The sequence below is a fragment of the Heptranchias perlo genome, chromosome 17 (genome assembly GCF_035084215.1).
Source record: "Heptranchias perlo isolate sHepPer1 chromosome 17, sHepPer1.hap1, whole genome shotgun sequence".
Classification (NCBI taxonomy): Eukaryota; Metazoa; Chordata; class Chondrichthyes; order Hexanchiformes; family Hexanchidae; genus Heptranchias; species Heptranchias perlo.
The window spans coordinates 21310309-21322395 of record NC_090341.1 but is presented as its reverse complement, the minus strand read 5'-3'; the positions used below and the strand labels follow the sequence as shown (position 1 = coordinate 21322395).

Genomic DNA, 12087 nt, shown 5'->3' with positions numbered 1-12087 from the left:
CTCCTGAAAAATGGGCGGCCAGCAATTGAAAAATCGAAGAGCACCTTGGCCACCCCATTGATGCCCAAGGCCCGCTTGATGCCATATTCAGGTGGGCCTGTAAATGGCGCAAGGCTGCTTAAATATGCAAATCGAAGTCCTACGCCGGTTGTAGGAGTCAGATAGCAAAGTTCAGGTACAAACGGGCGGAGCATGCATGCTTTGTCTAATTGTACCAAGCATTAAGCGGCCTCACCAGCATTACTTAAAGGGACTGCTGGAGGTTGCTCAAAAACAGCCCCAGGAAATTTAGAGTTTTTAATTTTGTGGGCCCAGGAGAAGCAGGAGTGCTCCTCCTTAGCCCACAAATAAACTCCAGCCTGCTGGTGGCCCATTCGAGTCCCATCCCCACCTCCTGGGATCAGTGTCCCCCTACAAGACCCGATGTGCCAGCCAGCTCAGCATAGGAGTCGGCCAATTACCTTCCCAGCGAGTGGAGATAACTGTTGCTGGATACCCGTTTGGCACCCACAGATCGCTAGCGGCATTTAAATGAGGTCCAAAGCCAGATCGGGTGCTCTGCCGACTTTGTGCCCGTTTTGGACACAAGTCGAATTTCTCCATCAATGAGTCAATCCAGGCTACCACTGTACACCTCCCAGTGAGTGACTAACTACACAGTCAGCAACTATACAGTCACTGCCAAAAGAATGAAGCCACAATACACTGATACTCCTTTTGGCTTGGGGAACCCAATGTTGGGGAAACGATTTTACAATACCAGTAGCACTGAGTCAGAAACGTTTTTATTTCCTTGCACTAATTCACAAGGTAGCCTGCTCTGTCAGAAAATATTTACTTTGCGCTATGGTTGAAGAATAGGTCATTTCTCCACACCATTCATAATGATACAAAGCATTTGGCTTCCGAGCAGCCCACTTCTGAATGTTTACAAACCAATTAACTCAGCAAATCAGTTACCCGCTTCTATACATAAAACAGGAGGAAAAAAAGAGGGAAAATACTTTTCACTTAGTTATAAAAAATTTTTGGTAAATTACCTGATGTGCGTCTAAATCAATGATCATAGCCTTGGATACTCCTTCCACTCTCTCAAACAAAAACTGCAACAAAATAAGAGTCATAATTACACTCGAGCAAAGCAAAACTGGCCGCATAACTAAGCACTTAGAATTACTGCACATAACATCAAAAACTTTCAAGAATTAGAAAATTGTTAATCTATGAAGAACAGAGCAAATTTAAAGAGAAGGTACGAGACACATGAAAATAGTCAGAAATTGTTACTAATTAATAAAAATGTCACATAATTTGAAATACAGATGACCACTTGGATCTGAATAATAACTGTAATCTTTCTAATAAAAAACCCCTTTTTAAATTTCTCTTAATGAGCTGACCCTGCAAAAATAGGCCCAGTTCCTTCAGTGCAGGGTGGGATAACGGCACTAACCAGCCATTCCCAGCACAGATTTTGCCAATCTTGGTTATTACATAAAGTTTCCCTTGTCCCAACAATGAGAGACAGGAGCCTGATCTAGACAGATTCAGCCTTTCCATACAAAAAACGTTCACTCGAATAACAGGGACAGATCGACTAGTACAGAGTAGTTTACCAGATTGTCTCAACTGGTTGATTTGTTAAATTGAGTGATTTCTGGTGAACCTATAATGTGCTATAATAAACATAATGCTGAAAAGGAACACTGATTTTCAGACAGCTGGTATGGATTACACAGATGTAATGATCGCATGTAAGGAAGTTGCTCATTGCTAAATATACACATATCTATCTGGCATATATCAAAGTGCATAGAATCATGGAAATTTACAGCACAGAAGGAGGCCACTCGGCCCATTGTATCAGTGCCGGCCGAAAAAAAGCTATCATGCCTAATCCCACTTTCCAGCACTTGATCCGTAACCTTGTAGGTTGCGGCACTTCAAGTGCCTATCCAAGTATTTTTTTTAATGCGTTGAGGGTTTCTGCCTCTACCACCCTTTCATTGAGTTCCAGACCCCGACCAACCTCTGGGTGAAAAAATTTCTCCTCAGCTCCTCTCTAATCCTTCTACCAATTACTTTAAATCTATACCCCCTGGTTATTGACTTCTCTGCTAAGGGAAATAGGTCCTTCCTGTCCACTCTATCTAGGCCCTTCAATTTTATACACCTCAATTAAATCTCCCCTCAGCCTCCTCGGTTCCAAAGAAAACAACCCCAGCCTATCCAATCTTTTCTCACAGCTAAAATTCTCCAGTCCTGGCAACATCCTCGTAAATCTCCTTGCAATCAATCTTTCCTGTAATGTGATGACCAGAACTGTACGCAGTTTTTTCTTTGCATTTGCAAAGAAATGTATTTTTTGCTGATTTTTTTGTCAACATAAAGGATGTCAATACTGAAGAATTATCAGTGCTCAGTTTTTGGCATCCCAGTGTCAGCATCAAGCCATAAAGGCCAGTGCAGCACAAACCATCTGCACAGTAACACACTCTACTCTGCCCCAACAATGCACGTTAAGCCCAAACCTCCAAATAACACCCCTATTTGTGACATTTCCATTTCCTAGATCAAGCATCAATCTTTCATTTGAATGAGACTATCAATGTAGTTTCAATTACTGCTGAATTACAGATAGGTTTAAATAGTAGATTTATGCTCCCAGAAACTGGGTTAGGACTACCAAAACTCATTTCATGTAGAACTTTTTCCAATGATGGAGAAAGATAAGACTATCATCTCAACAACGACGACTTGTATTTATATAGCGCCTTTAACGTTGTAAAAAGTGTGAGATGGATTCAAAACTGGCACCAAGGCTGGAAAAGGCGATTCCCGATCAGGTTTGCTGTTAGGTACGGATAGTCAATTTAAACCTGCACCCTAATTCCACACTCAGTCTGTGATTCCAAAGAACATTTACAGTTTTGTCATATTCCTACATTTTTAATGTCAGCATGATGCAAATTGAGGAAACTTCATACTGGGAATCCAAACTCTGGGCAATTGGAGTTACACTGTGCAATGGGATTTGTGCTTCAGCAACTGGGAGGTTCACTTTCAGTTCCTGATTGTGATACAGAGTCAGATTGATGACTTGCCTCTGTTTATATTTCAACTTTAGCAGGAACCATGACAGGATGCTCCAACTTAGTGCACCACCTTATTATTGGTCTTCTCAATTCTTTTGCATATCTACACTTGGGATTCATATCAGTGGTTACTTATTGTGAATTCAGTGCTAATAAAAAGAGCTGTGAATGCTTTAAACTTGAATTTTTTTTAAAAAATCTCAAAACACCTCTCTCTCTCCCTTCTTTTTCCTTCCCTCAGTATCTGAAAGAAAAGATATGTTGATGTTTTGAATGAGACCCTACATCAGTTTTGAATAAGGATCACAACTGAAACATTAATCTATTTTTGGTATTCAGATGCTAACTGACCTGTTGTACACGTCAGAACCGAAAGTGAACCTCCCAGTTGCTGAAGCACAAATCCCATTGCACAGTGTAACTCCAATTTCCCGGAGTTTGGATTCCCAGTATGAAGTTTCCTCAATTTGCATCATGCTGACATTAAAAATGTAGGAATATGACAAAACTGTAAATGTTCTTTGGAATCACAGACTGAGTGTGAAATTAGGGTGCAGATTTAAATTGACTATCCATAACTAACAGCAAACCTGATCGGGAATTGCTTTTTCCAGCTTTGGTGCCAGTTTTGAATCCATCTCATACTTTTACTACGTTAAAGGCGCGATATAAATACAAGTCGTTGTTGTTGAGATGATAGTCTTGTCTTTCTCCATCATTAGAAAAAGCATTTTCTGTGAACAGGGTGCTGATAATTTTTCATACAGGTCTTACGGCAAGAGATAAAGAATATAAAAGGTGTGGCGTAATGGTAAATTTATATAAAACCTGCAAAGGCACAGTTGGAATACTCTATGCAGTTTTGGGCTCCACTCTATAGGAAAGATGTTGAGGCAAGAGAGATAGTACAGTGCAAATTTACAAGTATGCTGCCTGGAATAAGGAAATACAAATATGAAGGTAGGTGGTTGAAGGAAAGGGGAACAAAAGGATGTGAAAATAGTGCAGGCACATAGGATAAGGTGCTACTGCTCACGTGGAGGATAAACGCCAACACAGACTGGTTGGGCCAAATGGCCTGTTTCCATGTTGTAATTCAATGTGATCTTTGGATTTAATGTTAGTATTATTGTGCAGTTAGTCTTTATGTGTTTGTTCTATTATCCGTTTTCAATACAAGTTTCTTCCTTTGTGCTTTGTTTGGTACAGACACCAGGAGATCTAATACATACATTAATACGGAAGATACAGTCCTTTGGCGAAGAACTGGCAGAGCATATCAACTCAATCGAAAACCTCAGATGCACAACAATAACTAACTTGTTAAAGTTATCACAATAGTCTCAGATACGCACTTTTGTGCAAATAAGCTGGCAGTTATTCAATCCATATACCATGAGCAACTCCAGACAGAGCATCACTGTTTCATCATTTTGTACCGAGCAAAGTAACAACCTCTATTTTGAGCCCTAGCTAGTTAAGAAACATATTTAGATATACAAGTCTACCAAGACAAAAATATGATTTTATCACACTAAGTATTCTATAAATAGTGTTGAAAAAAAAGGGTAAGTTTAAAAAGATCTAGAAATTTAATACTCAAATGACCAATATGTGCAATCATTGCAGAACAGCAATCAAAAAACCAAAAAGAATGCCAGCCTATATAAGATAAATAGTAAACCACGAGGAAGGCACACTTAAACTATACAGTGTTCTGATCTGACCATACTTCAAGTATTCTGTTGAGTCCTGGTCACTAAGACACAAGGGAGATTCAAAACCCTGGAGGTAGAGCCAGAAGAAAGATTTCCTGGTGTGGGAGGACTGGATTATACAGAAAGACTGGAAAAATTTGGGCTACCTCAGCTTTGAAGAGTGGTGACCTCATGGAAGCTGATAGGATAATAAATGGTATAGTAAAGATAAATCCAGAACACTACCTTAAACTAAACCATGACATAAAGACAAGGAGACACAGGTTTAAACCAGTGTATAGTACATTTAGAACTAAAGTTGTGAAGTTCTTATGAACACAAAACGTAATCAACAAAAGGAATGGACTTCTGGGTCGGAAAAGTGGAAGTGGAAACAGATATTGTGATGAGGGAACAATAGGCCTTTTCTGGATTGAAGAACTAAGATTGGCCAAATGGCCTTCCGCATCCATATCTATCCTTGATCAAGATGAAATAATGCCACCATTGCACCACTAAAACAATTAAGATTATGTATACTGCAGGTACGTGTTCTGAAGGAAGTTGATGAATATAGAGTGGACTGATCAACAAAATTGTGGATAGATGTGCACTAAATATATATATGGAATGTGAAAAAAGTTATGCTACAAGACGCAATGTGATCCCAAAATGGCAAATATCTAAGATTTACAAGATTCAGTCATTACTCATTATGCATACAGATTGAATGCAAAAAAGGTATGATGTAAATTGCCATCTTTTAAAAAAAAATACATATAGAGGTACATATATGACTGTTGATAGCACATTTAAAAGGATCTGGAAATTATTTTGAGTGATATTATTGTATGAACACGAATCTAATTCCTAACTTCATGGTTTTAAAGGAGGCATAAAGCTGTTCATTTCAAATGGTTTAGTGCTTCTGTTAAAATCGCAGAGAAGAATTCAATGCAACTGGATCAAGAATGATATCGTCGCACACAGGAATTTCCAGGCTAATATCTTTAATCTCTTATATTTGAATTGAAAAGCAAATAATTGTTTGCAGGGTACGGTAACATAGTGGTTATGTTACCGGACCAGTAATCCAGAAGCCTGGACTAAAATCCGAAGTCATGAGTTCAAATCCCGCCACGGCAGCTGGCGAATTTAAATTCAATTAATTAAATAAAAATCTGAAATTAAAATACGAGTATCAGTAATGGTGGCCACAAAACTACCGGATTGTCGTAAAAACCCATCTGGTTCACTAATGTCCTTTAGGGAAGGAAACCTGCCGTTATTACCCGGTCTGGCCTATATGTGACTCCAGACCCACAGCAATGTGGTTAATTCTTAATTGCCCTCTGAAATGGCCGAGCAAGCCACTCAGTTGTAAAATCTCGCTACGAAAAGTCATAATAAGAATAAAACCGGACGGACCACCTGGCATCGGACCACTAGGCACCGGACACGACAACAGCAAACCAAGCCCAGTCGACCCTGCAAGGTCCTCCTTACTAACATCTGGGGACTTGTGCCAAAATTGGGAAAGCTGTCCCACAGACTAGTCAAGCAACAGCCTGACACAGCCATACTCACAGAATCATACCTTTCAGCCAACGTCCCAGACTCTTCCATCACCATCCCTGGGTATGTCCTGTCCCAACGGCAGGACAGACCCACCAGAGGTGGTGGTACAGTGATATACAGTCAGGAGGGAGTGGCCCTGGGAGTCCGCAACATTGACTCTGGACCCCATGAAATCTCATGGCATCAGGTCAAACATGGGCAAGGAAACCTCCTGCTGATTACCACCTACCGTCCTCCCTCAGCTGATGAATCAGTCCTCCTCCATGTTGAGCACCACTTGGAGGAAGCACTGAGGGTAGCAAGGGCAGAAAACGTACTTTGGGTGGGGGACTAAAATGTCCATCACCAAGAGTGGCTCGGTAGCACCACTAGTGACCGAGCTGGCCGAGTCCTGATGGACATAGCTGCCAGACTGGGCCTGCGGCAGGTGGTGAGCAAACCACCACGAGGGAAAAACTTACTTGACCTCGTTCTCACCAATCTACCTGTCGCAAATGCATCTGTCCATGACAGTATTCGTAGGAGTGACCACCGCACAGTCCTCGTGGAGACGAAGTCCCATCTTCGCACTGAGGACACCATCCAACGTGTTGTGTGGCACCACCACCGTGCTAAATGGGATAGATTCAGAACAGATCTAGCAGCTCAAAACTGGGCATCCATGAGGCATTGTGGGCCATCAGCAGCAGCAGAATTGTATTCCAGCACAATCTGTAACCTCATGGTCCGGCATGTTCCTCACTTTACCATTACCAACAAGCCAGGAGGTCAACTCTGGTTCAATGAGGAGTGTAGAAGAGCATGCCAGGAGCAGCACCAGGCATACCTAAAAATGAGGTACCAACCTGGTGAAGCGACAACTCAGGACTACATGCATGCTAAACAGCACAAGCAACATGCTATATACAGAGCTAAGCGATTCCACAACCAACGGATAAGATCAAAGCTCTGCAGTCGTGCCACATCCAGTCGTGAATGGTGGTGGACAATTAAACAACTAACGGGAGGAGGAGGTTCTGCAAACATCCCCATCCTCAATGATGGCAGAGTCCATCATGTGAGTGCAAAAGAAAAGGCTGAAGCGTTTGCAACCATCTTCAGCCAGAAGTGCCGAGTGGATGATCCATGTCGGCCTCCTCCCGATATTCCCACCATCACAGAAGCCAGTCTTCAGCCAATTCGATTCACTCCACGTGATATCGAGAAACGGCTGAGTGCACTGGATACAGCAAAGGCTATGGGCCCCGACAACATCCCGGCTGTAGTGCTGAAGACTTGTGCTCCAGAACTAGCTGCGCCTCGAGCCAAGCTGTTCCAGTACAGCTACAACACTGGCATCTACCAGACAATGTGGAAAATTGCCCAGGTATGTCCTGTCCACAAAAAACAGGACAAATCCAATCCAGCCAATTACCACCCCATCAGTCTACTCTCAATCATCAGCAAAGTGATGGAAGGTGTCGTCGACAGTGCTATCAAGCGGCACTTACTCACCAATAACCTGCTCACCGATGCTCAGTTTGGGTTCCACCAGGACCACTCGGCTCCAGACCTCATTACAGCCTTGGTCCAAACATGGACAAAAGAGCTGAATTCCAGAGGTGAGGTGAGAGTGACTGCCCTTACCATCAAGGCAGCATTTGACAGAGTGTGGCACCAAGGAGCCCTAGTAAAATTGAAGTCAATGGGAATCAGGGGGAAAAGTCTCCAGTGGCTGGAGTCATACCTAGCGCAAAGAAAGATGGTAGTGGTTGTTGGAGGCCAATCATCTCAGCCCCAGGACATCGCTGCAGGAGTTCCTCAAGGCAGTGTCCTCGGCCCAATCATCTTCAGCTGCTTCATCAATGACCTTCCCTCCATCATAAGGTCAGAAATGGGGATGTTCGCTGATGATTGCACAGTGTTCAGTTCCATTCGCAACCCCTCAAATAATGAAGCAGTCCGAGCCCGCATGCAGCAAGACCTGGACAACATTCAGGCTTGGGCTCATAAGTGGCAAGTAACATTCACGCCAGACAAGTGCCAGGCAATGACCATCTCCAACAAGAGAGAGAGTCGAACCACCTCCCCTTGACATTCAATGGCATAACCATCACCGAATCCCCCACCATCAACATCCTGGGGGTCACCATTGACCAGAAACTTAACTGGACCAGCCATATAAATACTGTGGCTACAAGAGCAGGTCAGAGGCTGGGTATTCTGCGGCGAGTGACTCACCTCCTGACTCCCCAAAGCCTTTCCACCATCTACAAGGCACAAGTCAGGAGTGTGATGGAATACTCTCCACTTGCTTGGATGAGTGCAGCTCCAACAACACTCAAGAAGCTCGACACCCATCCAAGATAAAGCAGCCCGCTTGATTGGCACCCCATCCACCACCCTAAACATTCACTCCCTTCACCACCGGCGCACTGTGGCTGCAGTGTGTACCATCCACAGGATGCACTGCAGCAACTTGCCAAGGCTTCTTCAACAGCACCTCCCAAACCCGCGACCTCTACCACCTAGAAGGACAAGAGCAGCAGGCCCATGGGAACACCACCACCTGCACGTTCCCCTCCAAGTCACACACCATCCCGACTTGGAAATATACCGCTGTTCCTTCATCGTCGCTGGGTCAAAATCCTGGAACTCCTTTCCTAACAGCACTGTGGGCGAACTGTCACCACACGGACTGCAGCGGTTCAAGAAGGCGGCTCACCACCACCTTCGAGGGCAATTAGGGATGGGCAATAAATGCCGGCCTCACCAGCGACGCCCACATCCCATGAACAAAAAAAAAATTCAATGCAATTTAATCTTTCAGATTTAACATGTAGCAAAACGATAACATTTGGAACACAGATCATTTTGATTGACACTTTCCTCCCATAAATTTGCTTTGCTGCTATAAACAACTTATTAGAGGGAAATTGGGATGACAGGATAAACATAATTCAAGTTTCAAAACAATTTTAATTAAAAATAAAAGGTTTTAAGTGTTTTCTTTAGTCGTTTCGTGTCAGTGTTGCAGGAATAAAGTAATTGGTGCAGCTCTATTACCCATAATATAGTGTTTATTTCAGCAAAACAAAGCGCTAAAAAAAATCTCCAATCCAGGAAGACATTTTTTTCCTTGGACCCACCGTCAGCCTGAGGAAGTTACATGTTAAAAAAAAATTATCAGTATTGTAACAATTATCAGTATTGTAACAATCTCAAAGGCATTTTATAGTCATGACTAAATACAAGTAATAAGATTTGCACCTTATAAATCCAATTAGTTTTCATGTTTTGCAACATAGTATCAGTCAGATCCAAAATTTCACACTTGGTTACTCTACATTCTCACCTTAATTGTCAAAGTTATATCAGCATAAGCACAAAACCCTCCTCCTTGTTCACTCGAGCAATGATGAAAGCCACCACCTAATAGAAGGAAAGCATTGGTTATTATAAAACCTATAAAGTTGAACTTCGTAAGTGTTAAAATGAAATAAATGGTCTATGCATAAAGTTTATATTTAACACAAAATGTTTAAATCAACTGAGAAGACTTACTGTAAATCTCAGAATAATTAATAAGCCTATTGGCACTTCAATATCAAAAACAATTTTTAAAAAGCATCAATAACCAGAACTGGGTGGATAGCCATGGAACATGGTTTTTATGCAAGGATTAAAAATGACCACATAACTCATGGATAGTGAAGTCACAGATGAGTTGTGAAATGCTATGAACTATTTAAAATTAGTAAGGTGTCAACCTTAGCTTAGTGGCTCACTCCAAAAACTTGAGTACATAATCTAGGCTGACACTCCAGTGCAGTACAGAGGGAGTGCTGCACTGATGGAGGTACCACCTTTCGGAGGAAACGTTGAACCGAGGACCCGTCTGCCCTCTCAGATGGACGAAAAAGATCCCATGGCAGTATTCAAAGAGGAGCGGGGGAGTTCTCCTGATTTTCTAGCCAACATTTATCCCTCAACCAACATCACTAAAAGCAGATTACCTTGTCATTTATTTCGCAGCTATCTTTGGGCCCTTACTGTGCACAAATTCACTTCCACATTTCCCTACATTATAACAGTGACTACAGTTCAAAAGCAATTCGTTGGCTGTGAAGTACATTTGGACATTCTGAGGACATAAAAGGCATTATGTAAATGCAGGTTCTTCCTCTTTTTAGTATTCCAAAAATGTTCTATTCCTACTTTGTTGTAAAATGTGTTTATTAAAGGAATGTTCAAAGGAAGGCAGACTAAAATCATATTTGTGAACCTTACCTTGGAAGCTGGCAGCTTCAAAGATTTAACAAGTACTCTGAACATATTTCAAAAAAAAATCCTTCAATAAATATACTGGGAACTAAGACAAATGTAGCTACCACACCGCTCTGGTGCTCTGAAATGATGTATGGTGATGCAAAGGTGCTACACGTCAAATATAGCAGTTCTCAGACTTCAAAACTAACCAAAACTTTATGAGGTCAATAAACTGCCTCTGAACATGGCATTTTTACACAATTCATTGTGCTTGAAAAAGAAAATAGGAATACTGATAAGTCACTTTCATCACAATTGAAAGGACATCTGGGATTAACAAATCCAACAGGTACATTTAAACTTAACATTTAACCTTAAAAAAACAAATAATTGAGCAAGTCGTACAAATCTGGTTTCTACAAGTCACCTCTGGAGTATTTTTATAAAATATTAGTAGCTATTATTATAAGCCTATAAAAGTCTCCATAGTCACCCTTTTAGTCAATTGCCTGGACATACTGCAGGTCAAATAACTGGACTGTTAAGGTGACAAAGACGGCTGTTTTTATAGTTCATCAGCTAGCTGAAATATAAGGACAGCGGAAAAGTTTACGAAATTTATTTGCAATAACTGAGTTTCAAATATCAGGTTACACTGTATGAAGTGTAACCTAATATTAGAAATGCTGTTATTACAAATAAATTTCATAAAACTTTTCCTTTGTCTTTATATTCAGCTAGCTGATGAACTATAAAAACCTTCTTTGTCACCTTAACAGCCTAATTATTTGTTCTTCAGTAAATTAAAATGCAAATCTAGATGACGTGCAGATGGCCTACAGATATTTTCAGTAATTGAGTTTCTGCTACCTACCAACATTGATTGCCCATCCTCGGTCGATAGCAAGTTTCCCAGCCTAAACATTAGAAACAAATAAAGGAAACAAATTATTACTGCAACAAAGCTCACATGAATTAAATGATTCAAAAGCGCAACAGTAATGTGTGACCGGCAGTTTATTAAACAATTTTACTTACACAGAGTGGGTCGATATTATCCATACTTTAGAAATAAACAAACAATCGCCTACCAGCTATTTATTAATGCCAAAAAAATACACAATGCAGTTTCAAGATTCACATTACAGACATACATTCATCAGTGACATTCATTTGTTAGAAACTATGAAAGCATATAAAGCCATCTGTTATATATTAAAAACGATGGCGGTCTCAAGATTCCAACGGTACTGCGCCTATAGCTGGCACTGTCAATGTAACATTATGCAACTAATTGATTGCAATGGGGTAGCACCTAACAATGCATGACAGCACCCCCACAACTGAACCTTCAGTAGTGCAAAAACCATCCTTCACTGAAAATAATAAATCACAGTACTGGGCCACCCAAGAAAAGCAAAGTTGAGTGGAACTAGTGCATTAAATACTGCAATGTAGCAAAATTAAGC

The 12087-nt window shown here is 41.3% G+C and overlaps 1 protein-coding gene across 2 annotated transcripts in view; it reads right to left on the bottom strand.

Annotated features, from left to right (window-relative positions):
• The window catches only part of hdac11 (histone deacetylase 11), an 83228-nt gene that overhangs the window by 30307 nt on the left and 40834 nt on the right, over nucleotides 1-12087 (bottom strand). For both annotated transcript variants that reach the window (XM_067998696.1, XM_067998697.1), the window contains 3 exons: nucleotides 11493-11535; nucleotides 9705-9781; nucleotides 1041-1103 (listed from right to left, as the gene is read on the bottom strand). In XM_067998696.1, coding sequence (XP_067854797.1) covers nucleotides 1041-1103; nucleotides 9705-9781; nucleotides 11493-11535 — 183 coding nt within the window. The remainder of the gene's footprint in view (nucleotides 1-1040; nucleotides 1104-9704; nucleotides 9782-11492; nucleotides 11536-12087) is intronic.